General features: G+C 42.5%; 1 protein-coding gene across 8 annotated transcripts in view; it reads left to right on the forward strand.

Moving 5' to 3' along the window:
- Nucleotides 1-8,112, forward strand: part of SEPHS1 (selenophosphate synthetase 1) — a 30,589-nt gene extending 22,477 nt beyond the window's left edge. For all 8 annotated transcript variants that reach the window (XM_026016419.2, XM_072749502.1, XM_026016430.2 and 5 more), the window contains 2 exons: nucleotides 3,776-3,988; nucleotides 6,185-8,112. In XM_026016419.2, coding sequence (XP_025872204.1) covers nucleotides 3,776-3,988; nucleotides 6,185-6,399 — 428 coding nt within the window. In that variant the 3' untranslated portion in view covers nucleotides 6,400-8,112. The remainder of the gene's footprint in view (nucleotides 1-3,775; nucleotides 3,989-6,184) is intronic.
- The last annotated feature ends 7,394 nt before the right edge of the window (nucleotides 8,113-15,506 follow it).

Genomic DNA, 15,506 nt, shown 5'->3' on the forward strand with positions numbered 1-15,506 from the left:
TGGGGAAGAATTATTTCAAATTACTTTGAACCTGATACTTTCTTTTTTTTTCTTTTTTTTTTTTTTAAGAATTTATTTACTTATTCATCAGAGACACAATGAGAAGCAGAGACAGGAGAAGCAGGCTCCATGCGAGGAGCCTGATATGGGACTGGATCCCGGGACTCTGGGATCACACCTTGTGCTGAAGGCAAGACGCTCAACCGCTGAGCCACCCAGGCATCCCAAACCTGATATTTTCAATGTGTATCCTCAGGACAAAAACCCACAAAGATATCTCATTGTATTCAGTGGGCTTGTGTTTGTGAGATTATTGGGATAGTATGATAAAGCAAGTAAGTTAATATAGTTTGGAACAAAGATTTTAAGAATAAAAAGAAGTAAAAAATAAATAGAAAATAATAATAATTAAAAAAAAAGTAAGCCCAAAAAAGCCAAGTTAATAACTGCAATCTTTACTTTGGAATTATTAATATGAACTTAAGATTCCCCCCCCCCCAAAAAAATGTTTTTTTCCAAGCCTGTTGAAAATAGTAGGGAATCCCTGGGTGGCTCAGCGGTTTAGCACCGCCTTCAGCCAAGGGTGGATCCTGGAGACCCGGGTTTGAGTCCCACATTGGGCTCCCTGCATGGAGCCTGCTTCTTCCTCTGCCTGTGTCTCTGCCTCTCTCTTTCTCCTCTGTGTCTTTCATGAATAAATAAATCTTAAACCAAAAAAAAAAAAAAAAAAAAAAAGGCATAGTAGAAGCAGCAATAACCCACTAGTAACTCCTGGTGCCCAGATTCTGATCTGAAAATTAACATTTCCCATGAAAAAGTGCCAGGTCTCCTTTGGGAAATGGGTGATTCCAGCTCTGTGAAAGGAAGTACAGAAGATAAGCCTGGGACCTCCTATGCCAGAGAGTAATAGAGGTATCCACGAATGGGTAATGTCACAGCACCAGAACTTGAGGAGGCTCCCACCAAATGGGGCAGGAACATTTTGAACATCAAGAAGAGTGACTGAAGCCAGATGAAGCATACCAAGTATCTATCAGTGATACCGTAACGATAATTAAAACTTTTTGGCTACCTTTGGAGATTGCTAGAGCACTAATGTATTCTGAAAATAAATTAATTAGGAATCAATCACACATTTCACCTCTCTTGTACAGACTGTATATCAGGAAATCTAAATAAGTTGTTTTTAAAATTCCTTAGAATAGTCCCTTCTAATAAATGCAAGAAGAATAATGGAATCACACACTTGACATTTTGCTGCCTGCTTGATTTAACAAGCCTCAACAACAAGCATCCATGGTTTCTAAAACCATTAGGTGAAAGGTTCATGTGGAAGTGATAAGTGGCCCTGGTCCCCACCAATGAAGTACTCTTGCCAGAAAAACAACTTGAATCTATCTCATCAAGGTATGGACCTGTCACCATGAAGGAAGATGGCAAAATCCAGAACACAGGAACTTTTACGGAAAAGATGACTGTTTCTATAACAAATGCATGCCCCATAGTGGAGAAGAAGGAGAAACTCTTAAAAATTCAGAGGTTTAAGAGACCTCTGTTACAGTATTAATTGCATTGGAATAATAGTAGTATTGTGGTTAACAAGTTATTTTTATCTTTTAGAGTTCCATATTGAAATATTTACAGATGAAGTAGTCTGACTAAACCGCTGAGCCACCCGGGCTGCCCAAGGAGTTTAATTTTTTAAAAATTAGACTTTCACTCCTCCCCAAAATGAAATACTTAAGAATGAATCTAACAAAGCATGTCCATGCTCCACATGAGGAAAACTGTAACACGGTGACAGAAGTCAAATAAAATGTAAATAAATGGAGAAGAGTTCCAGGTACAGAGGTCGAAAGACTTAATATTGTCAAGATGTCGGTACTTTCCAACTTGATGTATGGATTCAGGGCAGTCCCGTTCAGGATCCTAGCCCATGATTTTGTGGATATTGACAAGCAGGTTTTGAGTTTAAACGTAGAAGCAAAAGACCCAGAACAGCCAACTGTGTTGAAGGAGAGCCATTGGAGGACTGACTACCAGCTTCAGAACAGTGTAAGCTACAGTCCTTGCCACAGGAATAATACGTGTATCGGTGGGACCACAACACAGTCCAAAAGTGTACCCACATACATACACTTTGATTTTTGACAAAAGAGCAAGAACAATGCAGTGGAGAACGGATCGTCCTTTCAGTAAGTGTTGCTGGAACAACTGGACATTCACAGGCAAAAATTCAGAATGGATCGCGATCCTAAATGTTCAATTCCTAGAAGGTAATGTTGGAGAGAACTAGGTGACCTTGGGTTTGGTAATGACTGTTTAGATACAATATGGAAAGCAATGACCTATTAAGGGAAAACTAGACAAGTTGGACTTTATTTTAAAAAAATGCTCTGTGAAAGACGCTAAGAATGAAGAGATAGGCCATAGACTGGGACAAAGTCCTTATAAAGCACATACTAATACAATCCAGCGGTCATGCTCCTTGGTATTTACTAAACTGAATGTGACAACTTCTATCCACCCAAAAATTTGTACCCGGATCTCTTCACAGCTTTATCTGTATCTGCCAAGACTTGGAAGCAACCAAGAAGTCTCTCAGTAGGTGAATGGATAAGTAAACAGGTCCACCCAGGCAAAGGAATATTAGTCAGTCCTACAAAGAAACGAGCTATCAAGCCATAAATGACCCGGAGGACACTTAAAAGCATATTTGAGGGAAAGAAGCCAATCTGACAAGATCAAATGCTCTACGATTCCAATTCTGATAATCCAGAAGAGGCAATACTGTGGAGACAGTAAAAAGATCAGTGGTTGCCAGGAGTTGGGAAGAGGGGTGGGATGAAAGGGGGAGCACAGGACTTTTAGCGCAGCGAACAGAGTGTAGGATACTCTAGGGATGGATACCTGTCACTCCTCAACCGCCTACAGACTATACAACAAGACTGAGTATGTATGTAAAGTAAGAACTTCACTTACCTATAATGTATCCGTAATGGCTCATCACTTGTAACAAATGTACCACCTAATGCTGGATATTAATAGCAGGAGAAGGGGCGGCGGAGTTAGGAACCTTGTGTTCTTCCCATTCATTCTCTTCAAACCTAAAACTACACTGAGAACTTTTTTGTAGTTTTTAAAATTTAACCTGTGCAGAACAAGTCAGTTCACTTGTACTGAGAGTGCCTTGAATTTAGGTCCATATTAAAAAGCCTTGTTCTTTGATTTTAGGATGACTTAGACCGGTTTACTTTGTGTTGAGATAGCGATTCGTCTGAACAGACTTTTTTCTACTTTACTGGAAAAGTACTATTGATTGAAGCCACTGATCGTTCTAAATGGTTCCAGTAGAGTAAGAAATCAACTTTCAGGGACGCCTGGGTGGCTCAGCAGTTGAGTGTTTCCCTTTGGCTCAAGGTGTGATCCTGGGGTCTTGGGATCAAGTTCTGCATCTGGCTCCCTATGGGGAGCCTGCTTCTCCCTCTGCCTGTGTCTCTGCCTCTGTCTCTTTCCCTCATGAATAAATAAATAAAATCTTAAAAAAAAAAAATCAACTTTCAGAATGTTATTCTGGTTTTGGTTTTTTGGTTTTTGTTTTTGTTTTGTTTTTTTAGAAATTACATTTTCATTATTCCAGTGTGCCATCTCCTTGATAGATTGGGAATTCTGAGAACAATGTGTATTTTAAAATTTTGAGTTGAGGAAAGGTGTTTCTTTCCTCCATCTTCACTTATGTCACTAGGTAATAAATGGCTCCTCTGTGTTCTCTTAGCTGCGGGACTCATGCACACGTTCAATGCCCACGCCGCCACCGACATCACGGGCTTTGGGATTTTGGGGCACGCGCAGAACCTAGCCAAGCAGCAGAGGAACGAGGTGTCCTTCGTGATTCACAACCTTCCTGTCCTGGCCAAGATGGCTGCTGTGAGCAAGGCCTGTGGAAACATGTTTGGCCTCATGCATGGGACCTGCCCAGAGACATCAGGTACGAGGACCCTGGGCCCAGGTCTGAGGAGTAAAGTAGCCAGGCTAACCTGACAAGGAAGAAGCCCAGTACACGAGCACGACCCCACTGTGCGTGAGGTCAGTGCTGCCAGAAACCTTGGCCTTCTTATCACCAATGTCCTTAGCTCCCCTGGGTGCTGTGGGTCACCTGACTCCTGCCAGTCTGTGTGTGATCCAGCGACCTCCAACTCAGCATTTGTTTGGCGATAGGACAGGATGGAGGGAGAATATGGGAAAAATAAGTCCTTACTCATGGGACACTTAGCATTTGAATTAACTGTGATCCCTCTAGGGTACATTGATCATGCTATATATTTTCCTTGCAGAAAATGTCCAAAATTGCCATTGTAAGAATGAGATAGAATATTATGTCTCCAGAGTTCCCCTTACCTGGACTCTTGGCTTCCACTCTGGGTAGCCTCTTTTTTCAATCTTTTGTATTTCTCTTTTCTAACATCTTTATTTCCCAACCCTGATCACATAGTGAAATCATCTGGAGATTTAAATATCTGTGCCAAGACCTGACCTCCAGGAATTCTGATTGAGCCAGTCTGGGATGGGTCTGGTCAGCATCAATTGTAGCGGTGCCCCAGGGGGTTCTGGGAGGCAGCCAGAGGCGAGGAGCACAGAGCCCTGCCCACGTTCCAGCTCTCTAGAAGGGCCCGCTGTTCTCTAATAGGCCTCCCAGGGCCTCTGTAGAGGACTCTTCAGCGTCCTGTCTCTGTAACAACAACAAACCAAATCCATTTTTTAGAAAGAGGGTTCCAAGAGGACAACTCCTGTGTTGGTTCAGTGTAGGGCTAGAACAGTGCCTGCCAGGTGGTGGGCCTAGAATCTGGGTTGAATGAACTAACAGGTATTAACAACAAATCCCGTTTGTTTCCTTTATTCAAAATTGAGAAATTTTTACTTTTTGGTAAAAGTATGAATACAAAAAAAAAAGTATGAATACGTATTTTTTCCTGATGCGTTATTTCTACTTAGAAATCCATACACTTTTCTGTCTTTGCTACTGATGTTGTGATGAAGGCTTTTCCTTTTTTTTTTTTTTTTGATGAAGGCTTTTCCAACATGTTTCAGCTTTTTCTGTTTTGAAGATTACAGAGCCACTGACCAGACCTAGATATTGAGGCATACACTCCTTCATGATCTTAATTTTTAAGTTAAAAAATAAGAATACAAAAAGTCTTTTGTGTAAGAGGATTCTACGTAGAAAATCAAGTCAGGAAAAATTCTCTTACGGTTTAAATATTTCTTTCAATGAAGCTGTGCCTGAGTGGCTCATTCGGTTAAGCATCTACCTTAGGCTCAGGTCATGATCCCAGGGTCCTGGGATCAAGCCCCGCATTGAGCTCCTTGGACAAGAGGGGGTGCTGCTTCTCCCTGTGGCTCTCCCCCCACTCTCTCTCTCTCTCAAATAGTGAAATCTTTAAAAAAAATGTTTTTCTTTCAGTGTAGCAAGAAGATAGTAGCTAGCATATATATATATATATACACACACACATACACACACTGTGCGTGAGGTCAGTGCTGCCAGAAACCTTGGCCTTCTTAACACCAATGTCCTTAGCTCCCCTGGGTGCTGTGGGTCACCTGACTCCCGCCAGTCTGTGTGTGACCTCCAACTCAGCATTTGTTTGGCGATAGGACAGGACGGAGGGAGAATATGGGAAACTACACCACTCAGAACATATATATAAAGATTTATTTATTCATTCAGAGAGAGCGAGAGAGAGGCAGAGACATAGGCAGAGGGAGAAGCAGGCTCCATGCAGGAAGGCCGATCCCGGGTCTCCAGGATTACACCCCGGACTGCAGGCGGCCTACACCGCTGCGCCACTGGGGCTGCCCAGCTAGCACATATATTATCAGGACACCTCACTCCTGCACAGTTTTCAGTGTTTCGCAGCCTGGTCATTCCCACACTTGAAAGTTGGTTGTATGTGTTCTTTAATGTGGTAGTTCAACCAAAGTCAATAATTGCCAGACATATCATCTGTGGGATGTTAGTGGATGGGAAAGGGCAGTCCCTATGTAGAGACAGAAATGGGTTGTGGGCCAGTGGGCCAATCGACCGCCTGGGCGGACATGCCCTGGAAAACTGGTGGCAAAGGGAACTGCTGGCATGGCATCACTGCCGACCGTGATCCTTTCTCTCTGTTATTCCCTTTGTCAGGAGGCCTCCTCATCTGTTTACCGCGAGAGCAAGCCGCCCGGTTCTGTGCAGAGATCAAGTCTCCCAAATATGGGGAGGGCCACCAGGCATGGATTATTGGGATCGTGGAGAAAGGCAACCGCACTGCCAGAATCATAGACAAGCCCCGGATCATCGAAGTTGCACCGCAGGTGGCCACTCAGAACGTGAACCCCACCCCGGGTGCCACCTCTTAATCTAGACCCAAGTAGCTATCTGGTTTTGTTTTTAAATAGAGCTATTTCTTTTTTCATCATTTCAATTAAAGACGATACACGACAACAAAAATCTCATTGTGTCTACACATCTGGTGACCTTAGGTCGATTTGTGAGTGGATGCAATTAATAAAATAAAATCCATTGCCTTTTTTTCCTGTTACATTAACTGAAGATGCACCTAATCTTGAGGCAGCTTCTGAGTTGAGAATTATATTGTTATCCAATACTGTTGATTCATTTTGAATCTTTAGACACTTATCTCTTGCCGCGTAGGCTCTTTCTAAAGGTGCTCCCCCGTGGCACAGACATTACCGGTCGTGGTGTCAGAGAGCAGTTGGTGTCTGTTCATTTCGTGCGTATTTATCATTATCAGTCTGGTCTTTTTTTAAGAGTCTTGGATGATATTCTGGAAAGATGGAAGTGGTAAGTGACACAGTGATATCCCCATAGTGAGAGGGTCATATGGTTCCTTCCAGCCTTTGCTTTGTAAAGCCCAGTCTTCTCAATTCGAGAGCATCTCTTCTGACCCAGGACACTTTCCCAGGAGAGCATTCAGTTAAACAAGGCAAGTGCTTAACTCTGCATGGAAAGCACTTGGAAGACAAAAAAGAAATTTAATTTCTTTTTTGGTAGCCTTCCTAATATTTACAATAATACCATTTAACTGTTTCCTTTATCGACAGCAAGAAAGGATACTTTTGCCATGTAATTAGATGTTCTATAGTAAGACAAGGAATTGGCCTTCCGGAAGGGGGTTCATGTATGATACTCATTTACAATTCAATATATAATTAACTACACAAATAATTTTTAAATATAATCAATAATAAAGACTGTTCTGTGGATGGTAGTGTTTAATACATTTTATATTTTGTATAGTGATTTCAGGCCTTTTGTTTTCTTAAAATCAGCAGTTATTTAGCCGAATTTTTAGCATTATTTTGTCCTTGGCGCCAGTACTTTGTGCACGCTTTTTGTGATCTGTGTTAAAAATCCGCATTGCCAACATCACAGCTCGAACTTAAACTTGTTATTCAAATAAATATTTAATTTTTTTTATTGCTCTTGTATAATCAGATGCCCCCTTTAGTATTATTTTAGAAGCGTTGGGAGGGTTTTGGCTAAAAGTACAATTTATTGGGGAAAACTAGATTTTAGTTTTATAAAACTTTTAAGTCTTTCATGGGACCTATATTTTCTTGAATTAAATTTTGTAGTTCTAGAACAAATAGGCGATCTAAAAAGGTGTTTATCCGTGTTACTTAAGAACAGAGGCTTCCTTCTGTTGTAACCCACAAAAGCGAGAGGGACTGTGGTCATTAAGCACAAGCGCTGACTCCTCGAGTGTCCGCCTGAGAGAAACAGCACCTGGCCCACGAGCCTCCCAACGCCTCCTGCCTCCAGGCACCAAAGCCTGGACATCAGAGCCTGCCTGTCCTCCCCAAAGGAAGCGCCCCTTGGAGATGAAGCCCCAGAGGAGGCTCGGCTTGGATGCACCCTCCACGAGGAGCCAGAGGGCAGCCTTTCTGCAAGTGGGATTGGAACTCAAGCCATAAGTACGCTGTGCGGGACCTGACAGGCTGCTACGGAACTGACAGTAATTGGACATTTTATAGGGATTTATACACATGTTGGTCCTCAAAAGCGACAAACCAGTGCTCTACAAAATAAAATGTGTTGGAAACCTCTGAGTAAGGTGAACATACTGTTGGGCTTTTTTTTTTTTTTTTTTTTTTTGGTGTACTGGTGATGACTAAATCTGAATTCTTTTGAATGTCCATCATGTCTTGAATGCTGGTGGCTTCTTCGGTGGCAGGTCTCCTGAGAGGCAGGGAGCTAAGCAGATGATGTCCCTGAGGAAATCATCTTCGTGAAGATTGGTTTTTGTAAAATGTTGGGTACATGCAGGTCTGTGTGATTCATGTGATCCCGAGGAGGAAGAACTGGTCTTTAAAGCAGGGTTTCCCAGAGAGCATTCCAGATCACCTGGGGGTGCTTGTCACGGGCACGGTCTCAGGTCTCGCCACAGACCCACAGGGTCCAAGTTCTGGGTGGCCCAGGGAGTCTGTCTTCCACCAGCATCCCAGGTGGCTCCGTGCACTGAAGTTGGGACCACAGATCTGAGGAGTGTCCCAGAGGGCCAGAAGAGGCAAAGGAGGGAAGGAAAGTGGAGTTGCTCTGGCAGGACCACTCTGTTCAGTGACCTCTGGGCCCAGCAGACACGCACCCACACCCAAGAATTTGGAGAGTTCCTTGAAGAATCAAGTGATTGAATATTTGACCCCTTAGCAAAATCTGTGTAGGAGATCTTCCAATTTGGTGAATAGTTAGTAAGTAGACAATTATTTGGCTTCCTGATAGCATTTTAAAACTTCACATTGACCTTGGTATAGTGAGTTGTTTTCCTTAAATCCTATGATGTAGTGCATCCAAAAATACAGCTTGTTAAAATGCACGGCATTTTTATTGTACCCTGAAAGGGCAGGGCCCTGGTGAGGTAGGTTATTCCTTTGGGCAACAGGAATTACCTATCAAGGAATATCAAGGCTTAGCTTGTTATATTTGCACAGGCTGTGTTGAAGCTTTTACTGTAATTCTGTCTAGGAAGAGAAACTGAAATATTGTGTAAGCAATATGTACTTTTTGGCTAAATATTTTTGAAATAACTTAGTACGTTGTAGTCTCCAAGTTCTGCATGCCTTATGATGAATAAATGCGAGTGTTTTAAGTTGTTCTGATCTGAGATGTTTGAGCCAGCAGTTTCGGTCTGAATTTAGCGTTGCCTTTCAAAGAGTTATAACCGAATTCTAAGTTTTACAGTTTTATTCTGTAAAGAGAGACCAGAATAGCTATACTCTACTACCACTGCGATGCTTTTCTTTATTTTCAGAAGTAATAAAGCAAGCATAGATAATGATGCTTCAGATACGTACCTGTGTTGTGTGTACATGTATGTGCGTACGTAGAGCGAGGTCTAGATTTCCCCCAACCTACCTCCTTGAGCTCATTCCCTACACTCAGAGCACCCTTTTGCTCTAGATGAGGTATTGGTTGCATAGATAATATACTTTTCAACAGTAATTTGTACCTTCCTTATTAGAAGTCTTCATATGAACAATGCAACTGTTGAACATGCCAGTGTCCACAAGGTAAACCAACAGTTTCAAAAGCCAATTCTTGAACGTGGAGCATGGAAATACCATTTTTGCCTTTGGTTGAGTCTCCATGTCTTAAACCTAAACGTGGCTCAACCCAGTGACCCATGGTTTTACTTGGCCTTCATCAAGTGAAGCCATCAGTGGGACAGGGTACTCCTGGATATCTAGACAGGTTCAAGAGGTGCTGGAATCCACACCTGCCAGTTGCTTTGGATAGGTGAGTGAACATTGGGTGAATAGGTCTTGGACTATTCTCTGTAAGGTCTCCTGTATTTCCTTTTTTTTTTTTTTTTTTTTTTTAAAGATTTTATTTATTCATGAGAGAGGCAGAGACACAGGCAGGGGGAGAAGCTGACTCCATGCCGGGAGCCCGACATGGGACTTAATCCCAGGACTCCAGGATCACGCCCTGGGCCGAAGATGGCGCTAAACCGCTGAGCCATCTGGGCTGCCCTGTATTTCCTATTTTTAAGTTCTTAAATATTTGATCTCTGACTCCGTACACACGGGATGTTTTCAGATTGGTTTCAGATGGTATCTGATTGCCCTTCCAAGTCCTGTTGCCTGTGGAGGGAGTTTCATGGTTGGGAGGACTGCATATAATGAAGCCTGCCAACACTTGGTGGAAGGAAATAGAAAATTCACTCTACTAGTGATGTGGTTGCAGAACAGCCAATGTATTTTTTATTCTGTATTTGAAGAACATAAGCATATGCACCTACAAGTTCATGGAGATCTATGAAATGGTAAGTTAATGATCAATTCTTGTATTTTGCCTAGTTCTTAAAAGAGAATTGCATACAGTAGGTTTCTAGAACATGGCCCCGCTTTGGTCCATTTTGGATAATTAAGAAAATTATAGCAGTCAAACCCTGTACCTGTGCTCCCTGTATCTTACCTTGTCCATCCCTAGAAGCCTTACCTCCCACTCCCTTTCACCCACTTTGCCCCTCGCCTCACCATTCTCCCCTCTGGCAACTGTCAGTTCTCTGTATTTATGAATCTGTTTCTGCTTTTTCTTTGTGTTAGAGATTCTACATACAAGTGATATCATATGGTATGTCTTTCTCTGACTTAGAATACCTTCTAGGTCCATCCATGAACTGTTTAAGTTTTAAATAAAACGCTAGATTCTATTTCTAGCATGTTAAGAAACAAAGGAATCAGATATACATCTATAAAGATTTCTCAAATATTAGAATAAGACTGTTAACGTGGACATTTTTATTTTTTATTTTTTTAAAGATTTTATTTATTTATTCATGAGAGAGACAGACAGGCAGAGACACAGGCAGAGGGAGAAGCAGGCTCCATGCAGGGAGCCTGACGTGGAACTCAATTCCGGGTCTCCAGGATCACACCCCTGAGGGTGGCACTAAACCACTGGGTCACTGGGGCTGCCCAACATGGACATTTTTTAAAGTTATAAAGGGGTGCCTGGATCACTCCGCCAGGTGGGCATCCAGCTCTTGGTTTCCGTTTGGGTCATGATCTCAGGGTCATGGGGTTGAGCCCCACATTGGGCTCTATACTAGGTGGGGAGTCTCTTTGAAGATTCTCTCCCTTTGCCCCTCCCTGCTCCTGTGTGTGGGTACATGAGAGCTCTGTCTCTCTCAAACAGATGAATAAATCTTAAAAAATTAAAAGTCATAAAATTAAATAGCCATCATCCACCTTAGCCAGTCAAATTGATCTAGTAACTCCACTTCCATTACGTTTGTGGGGTGCTTAAAATGCGGGTGACATTTATTTCTGATGCCCAACTTTTTACTTCGAAAAATTTTAAAAATTAACAAAGTAGTACCATGGATACTTCTAGAAATGTTAAGTTGTTGATATTCCACAACGCCTGCCTTCTCTCTGTCTATAATGTATGCACACAGCCATTCCTTTATTGTTTTGGTAGAGCCACTCTCATAAATTAATTGCAGACATTGTGACACTGAAACCGCAGGTGCAGGACCTCCACAGGTGATCAGATGATTTCAGGTGATCAGAGTGCCTTGACTCTAGCCATAGCATTTTCATGGCACTTTTTATAGGATGAAAGAACTAACAGTATAAAATAATTGAAGTGAGCAAAACTAAGAGAAATACTAAATGAGAGGTGGAACTTAAAAAAAAAAAACTGGCATAGGGACGCCACCCTGGTGCCCTGGTTAGGCATCTGACTCTTGATTTTGGTTCAGCTCATGATTTTAGAGTCAGGCTCTACGCTCAGTGGGAAGTCTGCTTCTCTCCTCCTTCTCCCCCTGTCCCTCCCCCTGCTTGTGCTCTCGGTCTTTCTCAATCTAAAATAAATAGATCTTTAAAAAAAATTGGCGTGTACTTATATATAGTCATATATATGGTTGTGCAACATGTTTATTCCCAGTTAATAGATCCTGGACATAATTTCCTATCATAATTTCCAATCATAGATCAGAAATATCCCCATTCATGTTAACCCAAATATAGTTTTCCTTGGTATACTCAGTCACTGAAATACAGACAATTTTTGAAGATACTCCTGTGTCCAGTCCATTCACCTTAAGTTTTGTTGAATGTTAATCCTCGGAATGGTGAAAACCTAGATATTGTACATCCATACCCTAGCTAATAAAATTTGAGGAGTTTTCTAAGTTTTATTATTTAAGTAATCTCCCCGCCCCATGTGGGGCTCGAGCTCACGAGCCTGAGATCAGGAGTGGCATGCTCCTCTGACTGAGCCAGTCAGGTGCCCCAAGATTTGAAGATTTTTTAAAAATACTTTATTCATTCATGAGAGACACACAGAGAGAGAGAGAGAGGCAGAGACAGAGGCAGAGGGAGAGGCTCACCGCAGGAGCCCGATGTGGGACTCGATTCCTGGACCTAGGATCCCAACCTGAGCCGAAGGCAGACACTCAACTGCTGAGTCACTCAGGCGTCCCTGGTTTTTGTTTTTTAAAAGATTTTATTTATTTGACACAGAGAGCAAGAGTGCGCACACAAGTAGGTAGAGCAGCAGGCAGAGGGAAAGGGAAAAGGAAACTCTCCACTGAGCAGGGAGCCTGATGTGGGGCTCAATCCTAGGACCCCAGGATCATGACCGGACCAAAGGCAGATGCTTAACCCACTGAGCCACCCTGTACCCTAGCAGCATGTTTATACGCTGATGGCAGGGGGAGATCCAACAAGGTGGAGAAGATGAGAGTCTTTTGAACAAGATTCTGGAAGAATCAAGACAGGAGATAGAGGTTACTGCACAAGGGGAGGTCTGGCTTTTGTTGGCAGTGCTGAACTATCCTACAGTAGCTGAGAAAGCCAAGTACGGGCCTAGTTGCAGGTAGATGGCCAATGTGCTGGCTTCTGTTTGGTACATGAATGAATCTGATTAACTTTAAAACTTGGTACTAAATTACCTGGCTATGATCATCTATTCTTTTCAAGAAGGATTGGCATTTTTGAATCTGGGACTGATTGCAATTTCTCATTCATATCATGAAATTGATTTGGGGTGCCTGGCTGGCTCAGTTGATGGAGCATGCAATGCTTGGTCTCGGGGTTGTGACTTTGAGCTGTGTGTGTGTGGAGACTACTTAAAAATAAAATCTTTTAAAAAATTGTCTTAAGGGTGCACAACTCTTGAGCAATTAAATTCAAGGTTCTTAGATCATGCTATTTTTTTTCTTAGCTGGTCAAATATGGTCATTATTAAGAAATCTTTTTTTCCAAGATTTTATTTATTTATTCATGAGAGACACTGAGAGAGAAACAGAGACATAGGCAGAGGGAGAAACAGGCTCCTCTCAGGAAGCCCGATGTGGGACTCAATCTCAAGCACATTGCTCCAACATTACTAAGAAATGAATAATTACCAAATGCTGAAGGAGAAAGAAATGATCATTCTTGCGATCATGCTTATGTTTCATTGTGTTCTATTTCAATTGTTCTAAAACATTTTTATTTTAATAGCACAGTTATTAAAGATGCCTACTTAGGGAATTTCCAAATAATCCAAATTGCTGTTTTTAAAAACTAGGAACGTTCATCAAGTTACCTAAGGAGAAATTATAGTTCTAATTCCCCATGGGATTTTTTTTTTTTTTAATGATAGTCACAGAGAGAGAGAGAGAGAGGCAGAGACACAGGCAGAGGGAGAAGCAGGCTCCATGCACCGGGAGCCCGACATGGGATTCGATCCCGGGTCTCCAGGATCGCGCCCTGGGCCAAAGGCAGGCGCTAAACCGCTGCGCCACCCAGGGATCCCCATGGGATCTTAAATGAAAAATTTTAAACCCAGCATCCTCTGATTTAAAAAAGGCAGATAATACTTGGAAGTATTCAAAGATTTCCTTCATCTTTTATAACAACTATAAACTTAAACAGATCCATTGTAAAACACCTTAGGGTAGAGAGGACAGGGATTTTCACACACTTGTAAAATGGGGGTATTTTGGGGGAACATTAAAACTACAGGTGTAGGTAGTTTCATCTCACTGTCTTTCCCAATGGTCTGGAAGGCCAGTAACGGTTCAGGGCCTGTGGGGATAAGGGTCATGACCCCCATATAATTTGCTTTGGGGGCAGCCCCGGTGGCGCAGTGGTTTAGCGCCACCTGCAGCCTGGGGTGTGATCTGGAGACCCTGGATCGAGTCCCACGTCAGGCTCTCTGCATGAAGCCTGCTTCTCCCTCTGCCTGTGTCTCTGCCTCTCTCTCTCTCTCTGCATCTCTATGAATAAAAATAAATAAATAAATAAATAATAAAAATTATTTGCTTTGGCCTGAACTCAGGTTACATTTTCTCCTTCCTAGCAGTACCCACTTTCCACCACACGAGGGCAATAAGGACTCACCTAGTCACCCAGGCCCAGTCCAGGAGCAGCACCTTTTTGGAATCAGAAAGATGGAGATTCTCTTTCCTATACCTGCCAAGGGCCAGATACTTCATTTTTAACTATGATACACAGAAGTGCCTCTCCTGAAAACCCTTGGCAATCCAATCAACGAGTTCAGGATTGGGGGCCCGCCTGTGATGATCAATCTGTGAGAGATGAGGTTAAGAGCTACTGAGGGAAGGATCAGGACATTGCTGTCAATCAAACAGATTTGAGAGTCTGGGTAAGGAGGAATCATGTAAAAATAATACAGAACCCGAAGGTGAGGTTGAAGGCAAGCCTTGCTCTGGATGCTGACGATTCTCCACCCTGCCTCAGATGAAATAGGCAGCAGCTAACAATTCTGAGTCCTGGCTTGCTTTTTTCTGTGAGGATGGCAGTTCACCACATTATATAGGGACAGCACTTGAGGGACACCGGGCTGGCTCAGTGGTTGAGCATCTGCCTTCAGCTCAGGGTGTGATCTGAGGTCCAGGGTTTGAGTCCCACATTGGGGGACTCCAGGTCTCCAGGATCACACCTGGGGCCCAAGGCAGCGCTAAGCCACCCAGGCTGCCCTGAATCTTTTCTTTTTCAGTTAATCAATCAATCAATCAATTAATTAATTTTAAGCATCGGAATCTTGATTTCAGCTCAGGACTTGATCCCAGGTCTCCAGGATCACACCTGGGGCCCAAGGCGGCACTAAGCCACCCAGGCTGCCCTGAATCTTTTCTTTTTAAGTTAATTAATTAACTAATTAATTAATAATTAATTAATTTTAAAGCATCGTAATCTTGATTTCAGCTCAGGTCATGATCTCAGGCTCTGCACTCAGCTTAGAGGCCGCCTGTCCTCCTCCTCTGCTCCTCTCCCCTGCTTTCTCTCTCTCTCTCTCTCTCTCTCTCAAATTAATAAATAAAATCTTTTTAAACAAATGATAACATGCACTAAAGTGAGACATTCCTGATGTAACTCCTTAAGACAACGAAACAATGAGAAAAATAAGGAAGAAAAAAACCAATGAGTTGCTATGTTGATCATCTGCAGAGACTGGATGGAAAAGATATTACAGAAACAATTTCTAG

The sequence above is a fragment of the Vulpes vulpes genome, chromosome 2, assembly GCF_048418805.1.
Source record: "Vulpes vulpes isolate BD-2025 chromosome 2, VulVul3, whole genome shotgun sequence".
Lineage (NCBI taxonomy): Eukaryota > Metazoa > Chordata > Mammalia > Carnivora > Canidae > Vulpes > Vulpes vulpes.